Here is a 27929-nt window from a genome sequence, read left to right on the forward strand (position 1 = left end):
CTCTGCCCCTTCTAAGCAAAGTGAATACAGCAGTTATTACCCCACTACGGGTCTCAGTGTCTCAGCTGCTTCATGTGTAAAAGAGATTCAGTTTTTTTCATATGGATGGAATGGGCTAATACATGTGAAACACAATAGTGCCTCGCACATGGAGAGGCCTACAGAGGATCTGCCTTACTGTTACTACCTTTGTTCTTACTATTAATATCAGAGTACTGTGCTGTCTTACTGCTATCTTTACTCAACATAAAAAGCAGGAAGGAAAAAATCCTATCAGAGAGTGCGATCCAGGGACTTAGGAAAACAACCCTGAGTGACTCACAAGTCCTTCTTTTTACTCCCTTCAGATACATGCATGCCTTGAAGTGCATAAAGCTTAAGTTTCAGAGTCCCTTCGAGATTTTGGGAAGGGCCCTAATAATTCTGAATTCATAATTGTTTATTACTTTTCTTTTTCTTTAAAAAGGTATCTAAAACTGGCCGGGCACAGTGGCTCACACCTGTAATCCTAGCACTTTGGGAGGCCAAGGCGGGCGGATTGCCTGAGCTCAGGAGTTTGAGACCAGCCTGGGCAACATGGTGAAACCCCGTCTCTAAGAAAATACAAAAAAAAAAAAGATATCTAAAACTATAAAAACTTCAGTCTCCAGAAAATCAAGATCCAGCTATATGTCTACACGGAGTCCTTTGTATAAGTGATAGCTCCCCTATAGGTTTAGAGCCAGCTTCTGACAAAGACTGCCTACTTTTATGAGAATTTAAAACTTCTGTTTTGTATTAGAAAGCATATTTTAAAACACACCTAGAGTCTGTTTAAATAATTTTAAAAACAGAAATACAAAGTTGTTTCTTTACTCCTATGTTTTTAACTTTGCCTACACAGAACTAATTTATTTTACAGTGTATGGTTTGAAAAATAAAATTTAAGGAGGAAAATATTACTTATAAACAATGGGAAAAGATGGGTAAGGAATATTTGGAAACTCTCTGCAACTTTTCTGTAAATCTAAAAGTAGATCAAAGTTTTTTTTTTATATACTAAGTTTTGGGATACATGTGCAGAATGTGCAGGTTTGTTACACAGGTATATACGTGCCATGGTGGTTTGCTGCACCCATCAACCCGTCATCTACATTAGGTATTTCTAGTAATGCTATCCCTCCCCTAGACCCCCAACCCTTGACAGGCCCCCGGCATGTGATGTTCCCCTCCCTGTGTCTATGTGTTCTCATTGTTCAACTCCCACTTATGAGTTAGAACATGCAGTGTTTGGTTTTCTGTTCCTGTGTTAGTTTGCTGAGAGTGATGGTTTCCAGCTTCATCCATGTCCCTGCAAAGGACATAAACTCATCCTTTTTTATGGCTGCATAGCATTCCACGGTGTATATGTGCTACATTTTCTTTATCCAGTCTATCACTGATGGGCATCTGGGTTGGTTCCAAGTCTTTGCTAGTGTGGATAGTGCTGCAATAAACATACGTGTGCATGTGTCTTTAGAACAGAATGATTTATAATCCTTTGGGTATATACCCAGTAATGGGATTCCTGGATCAAATGGTATTTCTGGCTCTAGACCCTTGAGGAATTGCCAGACTGCCTTCCTGAAAGTGACGGAGTGTAGATCAAAGTTTTTGAAAAAAGAAATTTATGGCATTATACTATGTACTTTTCCATATATATAAATATATGCTGTATGTTATTAAGCAAATTATTTTTTCACTCAACAATACAATTTTAAGATGCATCCATGTTGACACATAGTTCAAATTCATTCCTATTAACTGCTTCATTATGTGAATATACTACTAATTATGCCATTGATCGACATTTAGATCATTTCCAATTTTCCATTATTTACAAGTAACACAACATTTTAAATGTCACCTTCTGTACTTACATAAAAGTTTTTCTTATCAAGACATGGAACTTCTAGATAACAGAGTATGTGCAATGTTAGGTTAATGAGTTTATATTAACTGTCCCCCCAAAATGGCTGTAGCAATCTACACTCCCATCAGTATTACACAAACGTATTACATAACCATACAATTTCTCCAACAGTTAATCTGATGAGTATCTTATTGTTGTTTCCATTTTCATTTCTCTGACATCCAGTAAGGTTCAGCATCCTTACATTTCCATTCTTGGAACTTTTAATTTCCTTTTCTGAGAAGTATTTTTCAATATGACTTACACAATTTCCTACTGCGTGGTTTTATCTTTTTCTTATAGGTTAAAGTTCTTACAAATTCTGGATTCCAATCTGCTATCTCTTTGTTTGTTACTGATCATATAACTCCCAAACAGTTACTGCTATGTAAACACTTTAAATTTTCATAAAGTCAAATGTCAGTGTCTTCTTCTGATTGTTCTTGCATTTCTGTGTCTTAATAAATCTCTCTTCAAGAAATAAGAATACTCTTCTTGTTTTCTTTTAATGGTTTTAATATTTTGTTTGTTTACACTGAGGACTTTGATCTATCTAGCATGTATTACTAAGCAGGATGAATATAAGCAATCTTTGCCCTTTGGGATGGCTAATTGATCCAACACCATCTCCTGAGTGACTGGCACCCCTTGACACACAGATTTACATGCTTCCTTTATCACACAGCTAAGAATGTCCCATTTTTTTAAATGCTTTATGTGTTTGAAAATAATGTACATTCTGCAATATTACAATTATAATTGTTTAAGCCTATTACATTGAAATAGTCTTTGGCCGGGCACAGTGGCTCATGCCTGTAATCTCAGCACTTTGGGAGGCCAGGAGAGGAGGATTACTTGAGACCAAGAGTTTGATACCAGGCTGACCAACATAGTGAGAACCCATCTCTACAAAAAATTTTTTTAAAAAATTAGCTGGGTGTGGTGGCACACACCTGTCATCCCAATTACTTGGAAGGCTGAGGCAGGAGGATTGCTTGAAGCTGGTAGGTAGAGGCTGCAGTGAGTCGTAATCACACCACTGAAATCCAGCCTGGGCAACAGAGCAAGGCTGTGCCTCAAAACAAACAAACAACAAAAAAAAAACCTGTGTTTGATCACATAGTTGTGTAAACATTCAACGAATACTGTTATTCATCACTGATTCTGCCTTGTGCCTATGATTCTGCTGCCTACTGAACAGAAATCATGATTTGCATTTACAGTGTCTAGACCAATCTCTGCTATGTTTACTAATAATTTGCACTCTTCCCATCTATTATAACACCGGTCATAATGAATTGCATTTAATTGCTAATACACCTGTCTCCCACTCTAGACTGTAAGCTTCTTGGGATTAGTCCATGTCTCAATCATTTCTGTATCCCCCAGTGCCTAGCACATTGCCTGGTCCAGAGTAGACATTTCACTAGTGTTTATTAAATTGTGTTTTTTGTCTTGTATAGTAGTTTTCAAGCTTTCTTATGTTGTTGTTAGTAAGAGATAAATGAAAAGGAAGTTGAGTCACAAGATCATCTCTTTCTTATGCCCTTCACTCCTTCTCAGAACATATTAAAAAAAAAAACTGCTTTATATTATCACCTCTATTATCTCTGTCATTGACAAATGTCCTTCAAAAGCCAAGCAGGCTTCATTAAAGTTCTACATTTTTAGAAAAGGAACTCATCATCAAGTAAAGGAGAAAAGGGGAAATATTAAATAAACACTTGACATTCTGTGATGGTTTTGTCTCTCTTCATTCATTCAACAAATATTTGGTCAGTTCCCATCATGTACTTAGCAGAGTCTTAAAAACTGTGGGAAATACAAATACCTTCTTGAGTTTGCCTTCAGAAATGAGAGAGAGAGAGAGGAGAGAGAGTAGAGAGAGAGAGAGAGAGAGAGAGAGTGTGTGTGTGTGTGTGTGTGTGTGTGTGTGTGTGTGTGTGTCAAGCACCTAGCAGAGATTGACAGCCCACTCACATTTGAGTGGACATGAGAAATGATTCTTTGGGTTCTTGTTTCACATCGAAACAAAGAACTATTCAATGACAATAGGGACTTTCTCATTTCCCAAATGCCAAAGCAAACTTCTCTTTTGCCAAAGCCACATTAAACTGTACCTTCAATCCTTTCACAGAGCTTATGCAAAGAGTGCATCGGGCAGGCCTCACACAGTTTAATCTGCGTCTTGGCACTCTGCAGGGCAGCCGCCGTACTGAAGGCCTGTTTCAGAGTCAGCATTACCTCATCAACCTACAGGAAGAAACAAAACTCAGGTCTACAAAAGTTGGCTTACATGGCAACATTCAACATTCAACAGCAATGTGAGCCTTTGTTGATGCTGACTAAATAAAAAATAATAGAATTTTGATGACTAGAGAGCTAGCTGAGAGAAAATACTAAGTCTTGGAGTTAGACGTTTCATACATATAATTGAAAGCTGGATGAAATAAGATTATTTCAATGTGTGTAATATAATACCGCTCTGTTAATTTAAATTTAATGCTATTTTCAAATTGCATTGAGGGCTATGCCGTCACAGAGAGTTTAATTAGTTAATCCTTCTGTTTAATTATACGCTTTATCAGATAAAGATCCTTTTGGAAGTTTTGTCTGCCACTTATATGAAACAACAAAATAGGTCCAACATTCACTTTGTTAATAGGTGTCCTATTTACTTTTCTGGATTACTTTTAGTGTAAAAGCAAACAAAAAGTGTTAAGTAAAGTTCTGGATAAAAATGAGTTCCATTTAAACAATGGTGGGGAAAGTCTGTGAATAATGCTGGCTTATCCCTGTAACTTCTGATTTATTAATATTATCATTCCACTTCTGATTTGTGACACTAAGAAGGTCTTACATAGAGGCATCTAACAGCTGAGTCTCACCATTAGGCTAGCAGCTTGCAAACTACCAGTTAACTTCTTTTTTGTTCGTCTATGACCCAGTCAAAAAGTTTTAATCTAGCCTTTTTATTTCCTGGATGCTTCTTTGAAACCAGCTAACAGCTCATCCCCATGCATTGTTAAACCAATTTTAGGTTGTATCTCCTTTTCTGTAAACAATCACAAATGTAAAGTGTAATTTTCCTACACTCTGTAGGACTTAGATCAAATTATGAAACCTGCATAACAGAGCCATTGAGCACTAAGGGCCTCATCCGAACTAGCTTTGATATTCCAAACCATTTACCATGCTTGGTAAGCACATTTTTATATTCTTTTCCCCTTCCCCTATGGCCTGATTTAAGAATAAATTATTATTTAAAGAATGTAATCTACTTCTATATTTCAGTATATGAGGAAACTGAAATAAACAGACTATTCTTCTACTATTTCTGAAAGAAGAGATCAAACACCAAGCAGTCAGTCATTATTCAGTTACGTTTTGTTATATCAGCAACCTTAAGGCTTATGAATTTCTTATCATTCCATTAATAAAAGTAATTTTTGATAAAATATTTTATACTATAAGCAAAAAGTAATAATTTCTAATTCTTGAAAATAAAAGCACTACATGTTTAATACCTTTGCATTTTTATTTCATTTGCCTTGTTACGCATTCAAAAGCTATTTGTGCAGATGTTCCTTTATTTCTTCTTTCTTGTTTCTCATTTATTTTAAACACTGAAGGGGTTAGCAATCTACTAGTAATATAAATGATTTCCATATAAGTTATTCATCATTTAATAATACCGCCTTGTAAAAGGTATCTAGTAGAAATAATGAACTTTTGATGTTTTTGCTATTTCTGGGTCATGGTGTCTGAAATGTGGCTACCAACTTCTCCTGTACACAAATATTACTAAAAACTTATTTGACTTCTAAAATTATAAATACTTTATTTTCTAAAATCTACCACTTTTCCCAAATGACCTATAAATTCTATTATGAGATCAGTGCAACTAAAAGTTCAAATTAGTGTACCGTGAATAACTTAATTATTTTAGTCTAGATACAACTGCAACAAAGTTATAGGTCATGTCAAAAGGTTAAAAGCAAAGGAATGGGCAAAGATAAATCAATCATACACCAACAAAAAGAAAGTACCTATTTTTGGCACTACCACTGGGCAAATTAAATTTCCAGCAAAAAACATAAGATAGGACAAAGCCCAATTTACGAAATTAGAAGGAAAATCTATAATGCAGACGATGCTCATAAACATTTACACTATATATCAAACTTATATATTTTATAGCATTTGAGAATAAGTCTAAGAATCACAGGATGTGAAGGACTTCAAATATTATCTAGTCTAATTCTCTGAAAAAAATTTAAATTTTTAAATTATCCAATAAAGAATGGCATCAATCCTATTTTTGGGGGGTATATATATACTTATTGTAAAAATCTTTTTTTTTAATTTTATTATTATTATACTTTTAAGTTTTAGGGTACATGTGCACAACGTGCAGGTTAGTTACATATTTATACATGCGCCATGTTGGTGTGCTGCACCCATTAACACGTCATTTACATTAGGTATATCTCCTAATGCTATCCTTCCCCCCTCCCCCCACCCCACAACAGTCCCCCGGTGTGTGATGTTCCCCTTCCTGTGTCCATGTGTTCTCATTGTTCAATTCCCACCTATGAGTGAGAACATGCGGTGTTTGGTTTTTTTGTCCTTGCAACAGTTTGCTGAGAATGATGGTTTCCAGTTTCATCCATGTCCCTACAAAGGACATGAACTCATCATTTTTTATGGCTGCATAGTATTCCATGGTGTATATGTGCCACATTTTCTTAATCTAGTCTACTGTTGTTGGACATTTAGGTTGGTTCCAAGTCTTTGGCATCAATCCTATTTTAACAATTCTTAACAACCAGGTCTACTTCAATGGCTAGTTAACCACCCATGTATTGAAGTGTTCTCCATATTTGTTAGATTTTAAGCCCATTTATCACATTTTATCGCATTTTATACTACGTGTAAATTCTCACATGACAGCTCATATGTCTGAAGCTAAGACCTATACTTCTTGTCCCTAGGCTGAATGATGCCAATTATGTCCATTTTTCTTAGATGAGAAACTTTCACAGAGTACTGCTCTTTTCTGAAACATCTGCAACTTTTCCTCATGATTTAAACATGCAGATTGGAAACCTCACCCTGTCTCTTTACCTGCTATCTTCCCACTTTGCTTGATCCTTAATTGTTACAGATGTAAATTTACAAATATACTCAATATCAGATGTAAGAGAAAGATAACTTCCCAGATTTTGTATCTCATCCCTCTATCAATATGCTAATATTTCATTTCTAATGAAATACCATGCTTATTTCATTAACTATTAACCCCATACAAATTCTGGGTCTTGGGCAGCTGGGTCTTTTTCTTTTTTTTTTCTTTTGGTTATACTTTCCCTAAATATTTTGGTCTGCATCTGTGGAGTTTACTTTTTCTTCATTTGTAAGTAGCAGTCCACCTGTACTTTTTTCAAACTCTTTAAACCTATTTTAGAGAAAGCACTTTTGAAGAAATAATATTTTCTACAAATCTCAAGGGTTGGTTAAACAAGATGAAGCTGCTCACCAACAACTATTTTAAGAAAGAAAGAAAGAAAGAAAAGAGAGGGAGAAGGAAAGAAGGGAGAAGGTTGGGAGAGACAAAGACAGGAGAAAAGGAAGAATTGATCATCTAAACTTCCAGCAAAGCCCTCCAGGCCCGTCAGAACACTACACTGTTTACAAATTCATAGCAATTATTACAAAGAAGCAAAAGAAAATGCTAATTGTGTATTCTTGGTACTCAGAGAAGATAAATCAGCAGGTGTGGTGTTGCAATACATTGTGTTACACAAACCACATCACTCCTAACACTGCTTAGACTGATAATATTTAATTGACTGTTTTGTTTTGGTCTATGTATCAGCTGCTTAAGCCATCCTCTATTATGAAGGAAATTTACGTTTAATTTTTTTCTTGAGGCTTGCAGTTCTGTTGCCTCACTATTCAGTTAAGATGCTTACCAATAAAATTAAACATGGTTTGAGAGATCCTAGCATAGGCCTGTTCTTAAGAATAATTATGCCAAACCTCGGATTCTGACACAGCTTCAAGGCATTCACAGCCAGTCAAGTCTGTTGCCTTAGTCACAGATCATGCTAGGTGGAAAAATGCAGCATGTTCCCAGACTTTCTACTGTGATTCCCTGTTTCCAAAACTCATTCTACATGCATGAGGGCAAAATGAAAACTAAAAACAAAACAAAACCTGTAAAAAAGATTAGAAGTAACAAAGTTTTACATCATTTTCCTTTGAGTGCAAGTTCTCCAGTGATCACAGATGAACCAGCACCTAGAAAATGATTGCCTGAAGTTAAGAGTAATGCAGTCATTCAATCACTCAAAATACAAAAGTACCAAGCACCTGCTATCCTAGAACCTCCATGACACAACACGTAAAAGAGACAGTCCAAAATCTGTGAAACTCACAATCTAGTAGAGTAGGTGGTTATGCAACAATAAGTGAGTGTGGGGATTGGCAAGAACTGTTTGAGACCTAGGAATAAAGTATAGTAAGAGAACTAACAATAGCACAACTAAAGGAGGCAATTCCTGCAAAAAAGGGGGTCAAGAAAGGCTTCGGTAGGATGTGATATGTAAGCTGGGTCCTGAAAAATATGCAGTAGAAAAGAAGGGGAAGGGTACTCAGGCTGTAGTAGGGCAGAGCCAGGCCTGCTTCACTTCCAAAATTAAAAGCAGTAAAAAAAAGAGATAACTAAAGCATTGCACACTCTCCTTGCTTAGGAACAGGCAGATTCTTGAGGCTGACATGGCTTCCTTCCCAGCCGGACAGTATGAAAGGCAGCAAGCCCTGGTTCTGGCATCCTCTGACATGGCACACTCCTCACTCCATGCAGTGAATGAGGACCTCTGAGTTTCAGCTGTACTACTGTGAGCCACAGTGGGCCTTCAGAGAGCTGCAGCCTCTCACTCAAGTCCTTAGGTCCCAGGAACTAACCAACACGTGTAGGTTTCAGTAGCAAGCCAAACTAAAAGCAGTATCACACCAACCATCAAAGCAGTCTTTGTGGTCTGACCCAGAGAAGAGCTTGTAAGATGAACGACATATGTGAAGAAGGTCATGAAAGGGCATAGTATTCCGGTCTAAGTGCAGAATAACATCAGATGAGGCTAGAGAATGAAGTGAGCCCCACTGTGCACTACACAATATAGATTTTGTCCCTTAACAGTGAGGCATACACCAGGTTCCAAGGAGGAAATTTTGTGAGAAATAAAACTCTATGTAGAAAATGAAGAGATGGCAGATTAAGCCAGTGGCAGGACGACTAGTTAGGACACTAACACAAGGGCCCAAGTAAAGAAGATGAATGCCTAGAATCGGGTAGCGAAGAGGAAATGGGGGAGAAATGGAGAAAAGAGACATTCTTATCTTTCAGTCAATAGGATTTGATGAACAACTGCATATAAAATGTGAAAGAGATACATTAGCATTTGTAAGTAGAGAAGTTAGGTAAATGGTGCTTCCAAAATAAAACATATGGGGTATATGATAGTTTTTAGAAAGGTAGCAGAGTGGGGGGATCCAGAACATGATAGAAGGATCAGTCCTAGAGTAGAGGAGGGACACAGAGAAGGAGTGAGGTGTGGGCGTGTAGGGGATGGGTGGGGAGCGGGGCATGTGTGGAATAACATCCTAGGATATCACTTCCTACCAAACTGTTACTTGGTTGGCATTTTCTAGTGTTAGGTCATCGGTTTTCTTTGGCTTTCTTTCTCTTTCTTCCCCCGGGTGTTTATCCAACCTGCCTTTCACTGTCATTTACACAATGACAATCTCAAATTTCTATCTCAAGTCCTAAATGCAACCTATTTAGCAACAGCCCCTGGATATCAACATGTGGATATTGCATAGGTATGGTTATTTAGAGGGAGAACAAAACTCAAATGGAATTCTCTAGAATAGGAAACTGTTAGTGATGGGAGTTTTATATCTTTTAGAGAAAAAGATGAAGGCCAGAGGCTGCTGGTCACAAAGTGCCTTTGAACAAATTCACTCCTACTTCTTCATTATTCCTAACTTCAGTGTCCACACTGGGAATGTGGAAGGCGAGAGTCGGGCAGGGATAATTGTGATATTCACCAAGGGCACAAGGGCAATGCTGCCTGACTGATTTCTATATGACGAAGTTGTATGTGTTTCCCTGGGAGAAATCCTGGTGGGAGGATCACATGTCTAAGAAAATAATTTTCTGTAAACTTTTCTAAGAATGGTGATGTATATGTCTAAAGGGTTGTGTTAAAATGACATGGGAAGATGGCATAGGTGCAAGAATGAGTAAAAACTTTGAGGGGAAAAAAATCAACTTATTTCTTAGCCACTCAGATATATGTCCAAGCCTGCCTTACATATGAACTCCAATTACCTTGAACTCTGCAATACAAAATTGATGGGAATATATCTTTTAATCAGCAATATGGAAAGCAACATCAGTTCTCTGCTTTCACAGCTCTACGAATCTCTCCTTCACAGCAATGAAGGGGGGACATAATGCCTTGAACTCCAATTACCTTTAGTTGAGAGTAGGAGAGGGGTAGTATTAAAGAGAAGAATTGGCTTTTAAATGCCAAAGAAGAAAATTAAGGTTAAAGTAAGACCACAAAGTATATGATATTTCAAAAATGAAGAAGGGGCTAATAAAATAAAAGAAGAAAACCAAAATAGCTCTCTGTTCTGCTGATATAAGCATTATCTACTCTGCAATGTTATAGCAGTTAAGAAAATAAAAGATCAATGGCCTTCCTTATCTTCTCATATGAGCAATGAAAAAAGTAACAGCTTTTCTCCTATTATTAGTCTTTTCCTGCCTTTTAAAAAGCTCAAGTTTCCATGACTGGGTTTATTAAACCCACAAAAGTATGTAGGCATATATTTTACCATGACAATTTGTTTTTGCTTTTCTACTGCTGTGCTGCTTTGAAGGGGAGAAACATATTTCTAGACGCCTTCTTCTTTTCCCATAGATAGCCATATTGCAAGGCTTGGGCTACTAAGAGACAAGTCTTCTGTTCGACAGATGTGTCCGCAGGAGTAGGCAGACAGCAATAACACTACTTACCAGAGATTCGCTGGCACACTGGAATACATAACAAATATACTGGCTAAGCCCAGGCTCTGGAGACTCCCGGCAGATAAAGCCAAAGTGATCCACATGCTTTATACCCTAGATGGAGGGGAAGAAGTGCAATAAAAATGTATGGGAATATATATCTTTTACTCAACAATATGGAAAGCAACATCAGTTCTTTGCTTTCACAGTTCTACGAATTTCTCCTTCACAGCAATGAAGGGGGGACATAATGCCATAGCAAACTCATGCAGTGGCCTGTTGATACATAAAATAAAAGGTGAGACCAACTCAGACTGTTTTGCTTCTGATAAACATTCTGCGACTCAAGGCCACAGGAGGAAAAACATTGATGGTATGAGCCACTGTGTCTTGTAATAAAATGCTACTCCATGTCTGCAAGTAACGGAGTTTTCAATTTACTGTCTTCTTGGCACGGCAATCTGATATTCATCATAAACCCTGTTCTTATCTGAGGCTAAGAATCTGAGAAAAACTAATACTGACAATACTCAAATTAACTGGCATGGAATTCCCTAAAGTATGCATAAAATTATTGGAATGTTTGTCTCTTTATAGACACTCAAGCAGCCACACTTAAAAGACTGATATGTTATAGAAATTATTGCAGGTGCCAATTACCCACAGTGACAAATCATTGTACTTCCTAGACCCAGGCTAAATAACCTCCCTATATCCCATTAAAAAAAATCAGAACCATCTGTGATTTTCATTCAGTCTGAATGTATACATACTGGTAAGTAGACAACACCTTAATAGCAAGCACAGTACTTAGATAAGCCAGGTAGGCAAAAAATTTAAAGTTGTCCCCAAATCACCTAAATCCAAGTGAAAAAGAAAAACATGCTTTGAAGTCAGATTTGTGCTGAAATCTTGATTCAACTAATTGTGAGATATGTGATATTGTGCTGGGTTGCTCATAACTATCTCTGAGCATCCATTTCTCATTATAAAACAGTAGTAATAGCATCTACTGTCAGGAATGTTTGGATTTAGAACTAAGAAATATAATTCCTAGGATGTTTGATAAATGGTAGCCCCTATTTTGTTATAATAAGCTCTATCCAGTGGAAATAGAAAAAGGAAATCAATTCCTGTAAAAAGAAAAAGTCAGTACAGAGGAGAGAGGCTGCAATTCTTGAGGTGAAAGTAAGCAATCCGTATGGATATGACATCCACACAGATTAAATGTGCACGGTGACTACCAGCCCCCCATATGACCTTTAGATACACAACCTCGATTTTCATCTTTCCATCCTCATCTGCTTTCCTCTGGCTTTATCTCCTATAACATTCCCTTCTTACCTCCCCAACTCCAGCCACACTGGCCTCAATTTGGTACAACTTGTTAGTGACTTAAGAATACCCTTTACTTGCTTAGCACTAAATGGGAAAAATTCACAGGACCTCATTAGCTCGGAGAGTCCTGAGGCAAGGGCAATGTTTCCAGGAAAGAAAACCATTCCCGTAGTCCCCATGCTTGCCAGGCAAACAGTCCGACAGATTTTGAAGAAAGAAGCATTTGGGATGTGCACTGTTAAAAATCAGGCTGTTCCTGAAAACAGGCACATTATATGCGTTCAGTTCCATGGAAGGACGTAATAAGAGCAGGGCCAGCCACTCAGTGAGGAGCAGATGGCTAACCTGACAATTACCTCAATGAAAGGCAGGGCTTTCCACAAATCTCCCTCCTGCTTCTGTTTATTTCTTTTTCTGAACCAGAATATCAGAATGCAAATCTTGACGTTAAGAAAATACAAAGGAGAAACAAGAAATTGTATCTGAACTTCCAATTTTTGGTTTGGCTAGTTCTTTTTTCTTTCTATTTCTTTTTTTCTTTTAGCTGCCCAATGAGCATTGCGAGTTTTCTCACCAGGAGGCTTGAGGAGTGTGGGGTGGGAGGCACAGCTTTTGAGGATGCCCCCTGGTGCTCTGGGATAGGAACTGCTTCGGTTCAGACATCACTTTCTCTTCAGTATTTGGCATAAGGCCCACCATGTGTAAAGTGCTCATTCATTCAACATGTATTGAACACCTCAGGGTTAAGCTCTGTCTTAGTACATCTGACTCTGATGTGCTACAGAATGACACCACAGCCTTAGACACCTGCCCTCACAGCACTTACGATCTCCCAGGGACAACCAGTAAACTGGTAATTACAAGAATGCTTAATAAATACTTTTCAGTTAAAATTTCTGTGTCCTTTAAGTAGGAATTTAGAAATTTACAATATATTCCTCCTTATTTCAACTGCTGACAAAGTTATCAGAGTAGAAAATTTTTATCTACACAATGTAATTTTATGTCTCCATATAATATAAAGTATATTAAAACAAAATATCAGAAGTGAACTGTATTAGCTGAGACTGAGGCAAACAATTAAGGTGTACAAAAACTGGCCAGCATGGTGGCTCATGCTTGTAATCCCAGCACTTTGGGAGGCCAAAGCAGGAAGATCTTGAGGCCAGGAGTTCAAGACTAGCCTGGGCAACATAATGAGACCTCGTCTCTACAAAAAATTCAAGAAAATAAAAAAATAACAAGTACCCAGGCATGGTGGCACATGCCTGTGGTCCCAGCTACTGGAGAGGCTAAGGTGGGAGGATTGCTTGAGCCGGAAAGGTCAAGGCTGTAATGAGCCATGATCACACCACTGCAATCCAGCCTGGATGACAGAGGAAGACCCTGTCTCCAAAAATAAATAAATAAAGAAATAAAAGTACAAAAACTGTCTTGTTAACTTCAAAGGGAAGAATGTCTGAATATCATACCTATAGCAATGCTAACTTCAAATTATCTTTAAAAAGATAGTAACTAAAGAAAACAAGATAGGCCGGCGTGGCTTTTCAACATTAAAATATATGGACCTTGGCAAGATCCAGCTCCTTAAAGGTAAGTCACTAGGCAGAAAAGAAGTGACATTAAAATCTAAGTAAGGACTTTGGCAAGATCCAACTCCTTGAAGGTAAGTTAAGTCACCAGGCAGAAAAGAAGTGAATTCTCAATTCCAGGAACCTCCTTACAGGTGCATTTTTTAACCTCCCTACATTTACATTTAGATACTCCTTCTATCTGACATCTTCAAAAGTTCTTTTTAATCTTGTAATCTCTTCAATGTCTAATATAATCTTGTACATAATTGGCTGTATTATTTTAAAAAACATTTAAATACACGGTTTGTGAATTAAAAACAAAAGAACAAAAATACAAAAATATTTTCAAAATTTAGTATTTACATTAAAATAAGCTGAAACCCTCGTTCTCCTTTTACTACCTACTACGGTATAAAGAGCAAGCATGACTCGGTTATACCCACAAGTCCCACAGGCCAACATTCCAAGGAACTAACTGTGAAGGTATTTTCAAAAGAACTCACCACCACAAAAATTCCATCACTGGAAGGCATTTGATGGCATTACAATGAGAAAGAGTTGGCTAAAATGAGGACAAACTGTTAGGACAGATACCAAGGGACCTGGGCAGGATTTTGGTGCTGCCATAGACAAAAACCCAGGAGCCCTTAGTTTAAGACAAATTCCCTTTAAGAATAAAAATTTAAATTTCAAAAAAAATTAAAATTTGAAGGGGGTCAAGCCCACTTATTTTATTGTTAATTCTGAAACAAGATTGGTCTCTTCACATACTATGATATACTTTGATACATACCTGAGAACAAGAGGAGATATCTTTAAAATTCTTTTCTAGCACAACTGATTTAGTGTCTGGACTGATAAGGTTAATCTCAAATCGCCCAACCTTAAAAATAAAAGCACTCCAATTAATTTCAATTCATAAGGATCTAACATCTTACTTTATAACCAAATATTAAACTAATAATATAGATTCAAATGCAATATCCCAGATATATTTATTTCATATGTGCTTAAACATCTAATCCAACCAATATTTTTAACCCCAAATATCAGCTGCCTCAAAAATGTTTCTTTCCTCTGTCAAAAAAAGTATGAAAATTAAGTTAGTCTTCAATTATTATAAGATATAAACAAATATTTTTCAGATTAGAAACAACTGTCTTTTTAAAAAACATGCAAACTTTCCTCACTTCATGATTTCTAAAAATAGTAATTTTTAAAAATAAGTTATAATCATACTTTCTTCTAAATGGTCAGCAAAAGGATATATCTGTAATTGGGCTAATGAATTAAAATCTTTGAAAATAACCCATTCAGAAAAATTAACAACAAGGACTGTGACTAGCTAAAAAAAGAACAAATCTGATAACCCCAAGAAAAGGGGAAATTCAGTTAATACATCACCAAAGACTAGAGAGGCTTTAATGACATACCTTGAGTTCATTAAAAACAAAACCACCACCAACAAAAAAGAAAAAATATGAACTTCCAGGGGTCAAGGCTGTAGTGAGCTGTGATCACACTGCTGCACTCCAGCCTGGATGACAGAGCGAGACCCTGTCTCTTAATTTTTTTTTTTAATCAGGGGTGTGTTTTTTTAATCAAGTAGTAACATATTCAATGCTACTTCTTGCCATCGTTTTCAATTGTTGAAATGGGCATACTGAGCTCAGAAAGCAAATCTGATGCCTTCATGATATGGAGCCACATTTGGGTTCTGTGTGGGATCACTTCTGCAGGAGAACATCACATTTTCTCCTTAAGGCAAAATGTTTGTAAGTGTTGCCTCTTTACTTTGAATTTACTTTTGAAGCTGTACTTGTTCACCTACCAGTGTTTATGAAATCCTGCATTTGGGAAAAAGCATTTGGGATGCTTTTTCTATAATAAAATATTATCATATGTGAAAAAAAGCCTCATGAACTTCCGATAAAGCAAACTTCTGATATTACACACCGGTACTATTTACCAAAATACTCCGGAATCTCCTTCTTAGGAAATCTTTAAAATAGGTTTAAAAAAGACAGTCACTCTTTTCTTTCCCCCCAAGGAAACTCAAATCTCACAAGCTGAGAATTAAAGACTCTCTACAGAGTATTGTTAGGAATTAAGTTATTTTAAGCATAACCTGACACCTTCTATACCCTGTACAACATTCAAAAATGTTTAGAATTAAGAATGATCTTTTATAGCAATACTACAGCTTGCATCAAATTATTTTAGTATCCAATTCAGTACATTTTTAGGCCAATGATGTTTCTTTAACGTCTTTTGGTGTGACAGCATAAATTGGTGTGTCCTCGACTCAAAATACAAATACAAGTCTCTGGAGTTTTTTCTTCTCTAGAAAAAAAGTCTCTTGTTTCTCCATGCCAAATCGCACTCTCTCAGATTCATATCTTTAAAGATTTACTTTCTACAATTTTTTTGTTGTTGTTGAGATGGAGTCTCGCTCTGTCGCCCAGGCTCGAGTGCAGGGGGTCAATCCCAGCTAACCTCCGACTCCCCAGTTCAAGCAATTCTCCCGCCTCAGCACCTGATTAGCTGGGATTACAGGCACGCCCCCACCACATCTGGCTAATTTTTGTTTTTTAATAGAGACGGGGTTTTGCCATGTTGGCCAGGCTGATCTGGAACTCCTGACCTCAAGTAATCCGCGCACCTTGGCCTCCCAAGGTGCCGGAATTACAGGCGTGAGCCCCCGCGCCGGGCCTACAATTTTTTTTTTAAGCATTTATTTGAGAATCACCCCAAGGCAAATGCTGGTTATAGATTCTTACTCTCTCTACCAGGTGTCCAGGACGTTCTACGAATTGCTTCCTCCTCCTCTTCCTTCCCTACTCCCTTAATTCTTATACTCCACACTCCACGTCTGCCTCTCCCCCCTTCCCTACTTTCCTCTGCACTCTTCCTCCACCTGCCTTATCTGCTTTGAAGGGGAAAACAAATAAAAGTTAGATTATTCGTTATATAGAGGTGGAGCTGGGAGGAACTGGATGCCCAGCTACTTCCATCTGGCACCTTTTGGGGCAAGGGCGGACAGCGTCCGATCAGGTGTACCTGGAAGAGCATGGTCCTGTTCTTCTCCGAGTCCGAGGGCTGGACGTGACTGGGTGCGCTCGCGTGTCTCCGTCGCGGCTGGGATTTCTGGCTGCCCTCGTGAACTCTCCGTTGCACGCCGGTGACACTGCTGCACCGAGACCGAAACTCCTGCTGCTCATCAAAGCCAGAATCTTCCAAAATCCGCTCAGGGAAGCAGACCCGAGAGCTGGTCAGGGCAGGCTGGCTGGCCCCGGCAGGTAAGCCAAGGTGGGTGTCGGTGCCGTCAGCCTCCTCCGGCAGGCAGTCTCCGGGGGACCCGGGCACCACCACCTCCAAGTCAGCCAGGTCCTCTCCTGGGTCCGGACCGCGCTGCTCGCCTTGGATCTTCAGGCGCTGCTGTTCGTGCAGGCTGAACTTCTCCATGCAGTCATCGATGAGGCTTGAGGGGGCCTTCTTGTGGGTCACGGTCACCTTTCCACAGTATAGGACTTCGAACTTCTGAGAGTTGTAAAAGGCGTCCTCATTATCTTTGCTGGGTTTGGCATCCTCTTTCATGGCCGCTTTAGATAATTGCCTTATGCTGCTAATAACATCAGGAACCTGGGGGAAAAAATTAAAACCCTGATTCTAGTTGAAAGTTTTGAGACCATTTACATTTACCTAGCCCAATTATTACCACATGGAATGTATTTTCATCCTAAATAATATACAAAGTAATAGACACTACACGAGACAGAGCATGCACTTACACTATTTGACATAAATGACTTCAAGATAAAATTAAAATGTTATGAAAATTGAAATTGAATAGCAGGATTATATTTTCCCACTTTAAATGAGTCTCCCAGAAACAAAACCATGAAACTATATAAGCCACTGCCAACCTATTATGTCATAATATGTCTTTTGATTGTGTTTAAAAGTTATTTGTGCCTCAGCTGAAAGGAACCAAAGTTCCAACCATGAGGACAAAATAACCTTTTTTGATGAGGAGATTAAAACCTAGACATCCCTCATCAGCATTAACTATCAGAGAAAATGCAAATTAAAACCACAATAAGATACCACTATATACCTCTTAGAATGGCTAAGATAAAAAGAAGACTGCCAGCAAGGACATGGGAGCAACTGAACTCTCATACATTGTACACAGACATATAAAATGACACACCACTCTAGAGGATGGTTTGGCAGTTTCTTAGGAGTTAAATATAGACCTACTTCATTACCTAGGCATTCCACTCCTAAAAATTAAAAGACTGGAAAACATGTCCACACAAGAGCCTACAAACAAATATTCAAAGGCACTTTTGTCCCAATACCCTGTGAAAGGAAAATATCTTAGGCCCCCAAAATCACTAAGGAAAACTCAAGCTGAAAATTGCTTAGGGCAAACCTACCTCCTATCTATTCAAAGTCACCCCTCTGCTCACTGAGATAGATGCATATCTGATTGCCTCCTTTGGAAAGGTTAATCAGAAACTCAAAAGAATGTAACCATAGCACCTGTTTATGACCTAAAAACTCCCTCCCTGCTTTGAGTCTTCCTGCCTTTGCTTCGAATTGTCCCGCCTTTCCAGACAGATCCAAGGTACTTCTCACATATATTGACTGATGTCTCGTGTCTGCCTGAAGTGTATAAAACCAAGCTGTGCCCTAACCACCCTGGGGACATGTCATCAGGACTTCCTGGGGCTGTGTCACAGGTGCGCATCCTCAACCTTGGCAAAATACACTTTCTAAATTAACTGAGACCTGTCTCAGATTTTCTGGGTTCACAACTCTAAAACTGAAAACAATCCAAACGTCCATCAGCAAGTGAAGAGATAAATAAAATGTGGTACATTCTATAAACCAAAAAGTATCTGAGACAGGTCTCAATCAGTTTAGAAGTTTATTTTGCCAAGGTTAAGGGCATGACCATGACACAGCCTCAGGAGGTTCTGAGAACATGTGCCCAAGGTGGTTGGGCTACAGCTTGGTTTTCTACATGTTAGGGAGACATGAGACATCAATCAGTATATGTAAGATGTACATTGGTTTGATCCACAAAGGCGGGAGAACTCAAAGGGGCAGGGTGGGGAGTGTGCATGGTGGGGCCGGTGCAGTTCCAGATTGTAGGTGGATTCAAAGATTTCCTGATTGGCAATTGGTTCCAAGAGTTTATCTCCTACTAAATTCCCTTCTACTCAGCTCCAGCCACAATGGCCTCCTTGCTATTTCTCCAACATACAAGGCACATTCCTCCCACAAGGTCTCTGAGTTCAGAGATGTTAACAGTTTATTGCCACATCCATTTAATATTTTCAGACCACAGATGACCACAGGTGACTGAAACTGTGGATAAGGAGGGGCTGTTGTAATTATTTGGGATACACTGCTAGAACATTCATAGTTTACAAATAACAAGAATTTCTGCTTGCTAGACCAAGTATTTCCTATGAAAGGATAAAATCCACATGCTATAGCTTCAGTGACTCACCCTGAACACTTGCCATGTCTCAGGGACAAAGTCAGGTATCTGTGCTAACATGTGACTAGCAACCTCAACCCTTTGTCATTTTCTTACTGCCTTAGTATGTGATTTACCTTACCTGGCAAGGGCCAAAGCTATGGAGAGTGAGCTAGCTGACACTGAACCGTGCAAACCTGCAAAAAATAAAATGATTCTAGTGGGCAAAGCCCTAGGAGAATGATCTCTTCTTTCTCTCTACTTTTCATCTGATTACTAAATATTTTTAATCTGATTTTTAACCCAAAATCTTTTTGTCTGATTTCCACTAAATACTTTTCATCTAATTTTTAACCCAAGTATGCCTCCAAAAGTGTCTCTACAGAGTACAGAATCAGAAATATAGCCTGTAGCACTGATTTTACTGCAGATATTTTATCTTGTTACAAATATTTAAATGATTTACATACAACCTCAGAGTTCCATTCTACAATTGAGATTGCACATAAAGTCAATTCAACCTTAATTGTGTCAAGTCTTTTGAATTTCTCTACTGCCATATCAAGAGTTTTTACATGAAAAACTGATTTGTGGCTGAATTTCTGTAGTCTCCCAGGATACTTCCCTGTGACTACAGGTAAAAACTCAACACCTAAATGTAATTCTGTAAGTGATCCAATTTATATAAGCAAAGTTTATCATCTTGAATTCTAAACTGAGTACATAATTTAATCTTTAATAATTTAAGATGCTAATATTACAACACAAAACTGGTTCTAGTTACCTTTACTACCTTTTCTCAGGTTATGACTAACCACAACTTTGAATGACATGGGTTGCAGAGACTCTGCAAAACTGAACTAACAACAGCTCTGTTTTTTTTTTTTTTTTTTTTTGCTTATCCTCATGTGAAACACAGAGTATAAACACTAGCATTATACAGCCCCTGACTACTCACTTAGGCCACACCAGAAGGGGCACACTGCTCATATAAGCACAGTAAAATATCCATAGCGGGGAAATGAGTGATCAGAGAATCATGAAAATCTTGTATTGAAGCATTTACTTAAGGGATTCATCAGAAACAATGCAAGAGAAATAAAATTTCTATCAAGTACTTGTACATACATACAATATTCTGGAATCATAGGATTCTCCTGTAGCGTAGTGTTAACTGACATATATTTATACATACATTTACAAATATTGTTGAACGAATTTGAATCCTTCTTGTATGTGTTGTATCTTTTCAATATCTCTTTCTCTTGTACCATCGTACCATAAGCTCTTAAGTGAAAGACCGAGTTGGGGAGATTTTGTTGCTTACTAGAATTCCTCCCTGTGGCCACTAGGAAAATGGGCTGGGCTCAGAAGAACTTGAATGAATGCTGACAGCAAACAAAGTCATATATATAGGAGTGAAAAACTACCTAGAACTCTGATATAAATTCTTCAGGACTGAGACAGTTTAGTAAATTCCCGTTGGTGACTCAAGAGATCTGTCACACCCAAAAATAGAAAGCAGTGGCTTCTCACTCTGCTCACCATTCACCCAAACTAGGAAGTGACGGTATGTTTCCAGAATGACTCTAAATGTTACAGAGCACCTCAAGCTACACACCCTAGCTACATATTGCAGCTACAAATAATTCTGCTGCTCAGAATCTGCCTACAACCCACAGAGCCTAATGACGATTTACACACACCAATTTAAGGCAAGATTTCTACTCAGTGGCAGCATTTAATCTATTAACACAAAACAATGATACTGAAAAGAGGCTCAACCAAACTAGGGACTGACAGGTTTATATTCTATCCCCAATATTTTGCTCAAGACCTCTGGGAATAGTTGTTGCACCTCTGCCAGATAGCTTCCTCAAGAGCAAAATGAATGGGGGAATTTGATAGATGGTTGATAAGTTCTCATCGAGATCCATACTCTGCGAGTTAATTTTTGGATTAATGCCAATATAAAGGCAAGATAATGTACAATCAAGAGAGGGAAAAATCACCTTTATGATTAAACCTGAAGTAGTGTGCAGGTTGTTAAAATGATTCATTTCCATTAACACACAGGAATCAGTTCAACAAAAATAAGGGTCTCATCATATTTAGAAAAAGCACAGTGCCACCTTTAGCTAGTATTTTGTTGTTACACCTTCAGTGACCTCACTAAAACAATTTAGAATCAAGTACCAAGACTCAGACACTAAAGCAATTCCTCACTCTAGACAAAAAAAAATATATATATTGCTTCTAGATTCCTTGATGTCATGCTGTTCTTTCTCATTAATTGGTTATCATAGTTACTTAACATACTTCAAAAAACCCATTAACATTTTATAAACTACATTTTACCTGATTTCAAAATAAAACAAATTCTACAACTACCAAACACTGATGTTCAAAGACCTGAACAAACACAGGAGAAAATCTGGAGAGTGAAAAAGCACTAAGGAAAGATACCTTTGATCAGGAAGCCAGCTGGAAACTGGAGGTGGTCACGAAGAGCAATGATTTTGCCAAACTGGTGTAGTCCTCAGTATTAGCTCTCTCGGTTGCACTTAAGAAGTTCTCTCTTTCTAAATAAGCTGGCGGTATTTTCATTGTATTTATTAAAGTCCACGTTATCACTATGCAGCCAATTATAAAACTTCCCAGGAGTAACCGTTATTGCTTCAAAAGTTAAGTATTTCCTGACTCTGCAATCAGGAAATACACAGATTGTTTGGGACTAAAGAGCAAAGCTTTAGCTTTCTTTAAAAAGAAACATTTTAATTTTGATGACTGTAGTCTTTATTATACTGTTTAAATACTCACAAGTGTCCCATCCTTACTAATTATGGATATAAGATTAATCTACAGTACGATGTCTTTTTTATTCACACGGTTCACTGATAACAGATGAACTTCAATAAATGTTTAAAAATAGATATGACAGATATCAGCGTGAGAATAAGCTTCCTAAAACATATTTAAACAAAAAAGAACTGTATCAATTATTTTACAATTGATATAAGCTTCACTGCTTGATATTATTAATCTTTTATAATAACTATAGTAGGCAGAGCAAGATTTAGAGTAGTGTAAAAAAAAAAAAAAAGTTGAGGAAAAACATTAGGGAACAAGTAAACTGAAAAACTGCCTAATGAGAAAGAATAGCAACTTAAACTAGTCTCACTCAAACAGAGACAGTATGGAAAAGAAATATATTTAGTTTGGAAGTAATGCGTGGCTTTAGGGGAAGGGTAGATTTCCTTTATAATTAATTCTGCTTGTTTAAGAAACCATTAAGATTAGTTTACAGACTATCCAGGCAACACAGGGATGATGTTGAAAGCATAATCGTATGAAGTAAAATGCAGCATTTTGAGAAACGATTGATTTGGTCATTTAATGTTATAATTTTTAATTGAGCTTTTTAAAACTTCATCTTCATGTAATGGAAAATGCTGGGAAGATATATAGATGCCAAGTACCAGTTCATTTGTATTCAAGGAAACACTAATCATTCCCAGCCATTCTTCCAGCCCCAGTAGCCTCAGAAGCACACCCAGTTCGTGCTATGGTTTTTAGGGTGAAGCTGTTTGACAATCTCATTTTAACTTTTATCCTAAAATACTTCAGAGATTCTTTGTATTTAGTTAAAAATCTAAATTATTCTTTAAAGCAAATTTTCCACAGTAAAATAGAAGTCTAAAACTGAGTCTAGATTCAAAATAGAATAGAGTAATACACTGATTTGAAAATGATAGAACTGTAAAACTGTAAAACTAAGGGTCTCCTTAAGGAATCACCGGTCCCCACTGTCTTATTTTACAGATGTGGCAATAAACTGTTAACATCAGAAGTCAAACCACTGAAGAGGAAAAGAATGAGATTACAAGAGACTACACTATTGGGGCCAAAGAAAGCAAGAGTATCTCTGTGACTTAAACCAGAGTCATACAAGTAGCTTTGTTTTTGATCCTCGGGCTATGAGCCAAGACAGTTTCCTCTCAGACCAGGCTTTAGTTCTTAGATATTCTTGGCAACTTTGCTCCAAACCCATTTATGGTTCAGCTCTTTTCTAACTGCTGCCTTTTTGACGGCCTCTAAGTTAGGCCAAATTGTCAGAGAGACATTTCTTAAACCTTTCTACTAAGTTCTCTCCTCTCATGCTGTCTCACTGCTTCTCCAGTTGAATTCCTTCTGTAAAAGGTATGACTTGTGCCTTCTTATCCTATGACTGTTACAAATGTGTAAAAGTGATCAGATAGAAAATATAAAAGAGTAACTCACGGGAAAAAATCTGGGGAATCATGATTTGATAAAGAGAATGAGGCCGGGCGTAGTGGGTCACACCTGTAATCCCAGCACTTTGGGAGGCTGAGGCGAGGTAGGTGGATCACTTGAGGTCAGGAATTCAGGACCAGCCTGGCCAATATAGCAAAACCCCATCTCTATTAAAAACACAAAAATTAGCCAGGCATGGTGGTGCGCACCTGTAATCCCAGCTACTCCTGAGGCTGAGGCAGGAGAACCGCTTGAGCCTGGGAGGCAGAGGTTGCAGTGAGCAGAGATTGCACCACTGCACTCCAGCCTGAGCAACAGAGTGAGACTCTGTCTCAAAAAAAGAAAAGAGAAAAAAAGAGAGAGAGAATAAAATCTCCCCAAAAGTGGCTGAGTTTAGTGCTGGTGTAACAAGACAGAAGATGGCATGCTTGGGAAGAAGTCATATGACAAAGGAGCAGGCAAGAACCGTCACTTTCCAATTCCCTTTCAAAACCAAAGTCAGGTGGGGTGTGTTGGCTCACACCTATAATCCCAGTACTTTGTGGAGGCCAAGGCAGGAGAACTGCTTGAAACCAGGAGTTCAAGACCAGCCTGGGAAACATAGGGAGACTCCGTCTCTACAAAAAATTTAAACCAGGAAGGAGTTGTGGCACATGCCTGTAGCCCCAGCTACTTAGGAAGTTGAGGTGGGAGGATCACTTGAGCCTGGGAGGTCGAGGCTGCAGTGAACAGTGATCACATCATGCCACTGCATTATATAGCCTGGGTGACAGAGTGAGACCCTGTCACACACACACACACACACACACACACACACACACACACACACAATCAAAATTATTATTTTTAAAAGGAAGCAGTCCATAGCTTCACATATTAGAAAAGTACACATCATGCTGTTAAACGGTTTCTACTTAAAGCCTGGGTCCAGTATCTATGTTTATCTATAGAAAAGATATGATACCCCCTAGGTCTCAGGTTTTTCATATGCAAAATGGAAATCACAATGTTTATCTGAAAGGCAACCTAAGAAAAATGAATTAGATGTGAAAATATGCCTGACACAGTGCTGCGACAATGAAAGCATTTAATAACGTTTAAATCAAAATATAATTCCAATGCGTGCTACATAAGAAGATGAAATAAGTGAGAAGCTATGGCTAAATCAAATTCCCTGCCTTCATGAAATTTAAATTGGGGTGGGGAGATAGGGAAGAAAAAATTAACAAGAGAAGTAAAATATAAGGGATTTTAGTGAACATTTCCAAGGAGAAAAATAATGCAGGGAAGGCGGAAATTTGGAAAGACATAAAATTTTGAGGAAAACCGTTGCAATTTTAGAGAAAGGACTCTCTATAAGATGATATATGAGTAGATATCTGAAGTCAGCAAGGTCATGAGCAATATAAATAACAAAGGGAGGAATGTTCTGGGCAGACAGAACATCAAGTACTAAGGCCCTGAAGCACAAATTTTCCTGGTATGTTCAGGGAACTGTGAGGAACCAGCATGGCTGGATTGGGAGTGAGTGAGCACGCGATTATGGGGGAGGCAGTTGTGGGAGACGTGGGAGATCTAAATCCTGCAGGGTCTTGAAAGGATTTTGGCTTCTACTCTTGGTGAGATAGAAAGCCCCTGGTACAGTGCAGTGCTCAGTGTGGAAATGACATGATCTAAGTTGCTTTCAAAAGAACCCTTTGGCTACTGTGTGGAATATGGACAAGGGTAATGGGCAGGTGTCTACTGCACTCATCCAGGGTGAGCCATTGGTGGCTCACACAGAAGCGACAGCAAGGGAGGCGGTTAGGCAGCTGCCAGCTTCTGGATATAATTTTAAAGGTACAGACATGATGATATGTTGATGAATCCAATGTGAGGTCCAGGAGAAGGAGAGCAGGCAAGGATGACATCACGGTTTAGGGCCACAGGAATTAAATGGAGCGACAATAGGACAGACTTCAGGTGGGTGATGGCTTAAGAGATCAGGAGCCGCGTTCTGGACACATTAATTTTGAGAAGCTTACAGACATTCAAGAGGAGATGTCAGTAGGCAGTTGATTATATGTGTCTGGAGCTCCAGGATCAGGGCTGAGATAGAAAATTGGAAGTTATTAGCATCTAGATGGTATTTAAAGCCATGAGATTAGATGAGTTCATCAAGAGTATAGAAGACAGAGAGAGAAAGACAGAGACAGAGACATAGACAGCTAGGCAGACACACAGAGGGGGTTATCTCCAGGATCTAGCCCTGAAGCCATAGTGCTTACAGTTTGAAAGATGGAGAAATATGAAAGAAAGAAAATACAGCAAGAGCCAGGTATAAAACCAGGAGAGAATGGCATCCTGAAGTCAAGTAAGAAAGGTTTCCAAAAGAAAAGAGTAATCAACACGAGGTCACAGGTGACTTTGACAAGAAAAAATGGTGGGAGCTAAGGACAAAAGCCTTAATGGAGTAGGTTCAAAAGAAATTTCAAGAACGAAATTCAAAGCAATAGGAACAGACAACTTATAAGGGCAGCAGTAGGAGAAACAAGTGAGTCAAGAGAGGGTTCTCTCTTGGAAGAAATGACAGCTTCCAATAGAGAATACATAATGGTGAAGGGGAAATCAATGATTTCAAGAAACAGGGCAGAATTGCTGGAGCAATGTCCTTAAGTAGGCAAGAGGGGACAGAATCTAGGCCCAAGGAAGAGGTTGAACTGAACTGGCAGTTTGAAAGGGAAAGGCAGAATAGAAAGGCACAGGTGCAGGCAGATGGGTGATGGCAGTTTATAGCATTTCTCCTCTGCTTTAATTTTCTCTGTAAAATAGCAAGCTTGCTCATTAGCTAAGATGAGGATGGGGAAGAAGATCTAACAGAATATTGAGCATCAACATAAAATTTAATTCTGGGCTGTTTGTGGGCTAAGTTGTGAGGTGAAGACATCTTTAGGATCCTCAAGCTTCCTGTGTTCTCTGGATTGCTAAATGTGACCCCTACATGGCATCAAGTATTTTAGGTAAAACTCAGGAATCAGCCACTAATTAGAAGAGCGGTTTGCCCCTGTAAAATGAACCCATGTAGGTAAAACTGTTTTCTCTGCCATTAGGAGAAACTGGGAGCTCTCCTATAAAAGTAATATTTGTATAAGGAATAAAGTTTGAAAAAGTTTGCATGTAGTTATGCAAAAATACTCTATTGTGTACCTTCTCAAAATAAGAATAACATACTTTGATTTTAAAATATTTGTGTCACTTATGAAAAATAACCTTATATTTCTTTCCTTAGATATGGATATTTCTATGGGCATGATTTCTAAAACGGTGAAATTAGAAACAAAGTTATCAAAACAAGAAAGTAAAGCATCTCATAAACATGTAATCAAGAAAGTTAATGTTCCATTTTCTATATGGAACATTTCTATATGGAAAAATAAAGAACGTTCTTTATTTTTGAGATCCATGTTTTCAAATACAGCACATCCCTCTACCCAACTGCAAAGCATTTTCAATGTGAGATCAACCTACTATCTATTCAACCAGATGCTCTCTATTTATCAAATTAGTCCTATTATTTAAGGCTCACTTTTTTTTTTTTTTTTTTTGAGACCAAGTCTCTCTCTGTCACCCAGGCTCAAGTGCAGTGGCACGATCTCAGCTCACTGCAGGCCTCCACCTAACAGGTTCAAGTGATTCTCCTGCCTCAGCCTCCCGAGTAGCTGGAATTACAGGCGCCCACCATGATGCCCGGCTAATTTTTGTATTTTTAGTAGAAACAGAGTTTCATCATGTTGGCCAGGCTGGTCTCAAACTCCTGACCTCAAGTGATCTGCCTGCCTCAGCCTCCCAAAGTGCTGGGATTATAGGCGTGAGCCTCCAAGCCTGGCCCTAAGGCTCATTTTTTGAAAAACATAGTTCAACACCACTTGTACTTGCTCCAAGAAACACTAGAGGGAGCTTTCCCACATAGACTAGTTTAAACCAAAAAAAAATTTTTTTAAAGGTTCTCACAATACTGAGAAAAAAATGCTCCCACTGTTTATAAAATATTATTACTACTGCTCTCATCTTAGGCCCATAAAAAGTAAATTAACTAGAATTTTAGCTGATTAGACAAGTTTGGCAATAAAATTAATAAGTTAATAAAATAAAGTTAGACTGAAAAAATTTGAATACAGCAAAATCAGGACTTGATGACATTTAAAGCAGGACACAATAAACATAATAAGAAACATACGTCTTGGTCCTTCATCATGAAAT

General features: G+C 38.2%; 1 protein-coding gene across 2 annotated transcripts in view; it reads right to left on the bottom strand.

Moving 5' to 3' along the window:
- Positions 1 to 27929, bottom strand: part of TBC1D4 (TBC1 domain family member 4) — a 193856-nt gene that overhangs the window by 56204 nt on the left and 109723 nt on the right. For both annotated transcript variants that reach the window (XM_014347449.4, XM_063595792.1), the window contains exons 2-5: positions 16982 to 17563; positions 14715 to 14804; positions 11019 to 11123; positions 4051 to 4183 (exon numbers count right to left, since the gene is read on the bottom strand). In XM_014347449.4, coding sequence (XP_014202935.2) covers positions 4051 to 4183; positions 11019 to 11123; positions 14715 to 14804; positions 16982 to 17563 — 910 coding nt within the window. The remainder of the gene's footprint in view (positions 1 to 4050; positions 4184 to 11018; positions 11124 to 14714; positions 14805 to 16981; positions 17564 to 27929) is intronic.

Source organism: Pan paniscus, chromosome 14 (genome assembly GCF_029289425.2).
Source record: "Pan paniscus chromosome 14, NHGRI_mPanPan1-v2.0_pri, whole genome shotgun sequence".
Classification (NCBI taxonomy): Eukaryota; Metazoa; Chordata; class Mammalia; order Primates; family Hominidae; genus Pan; species Pan paniscus.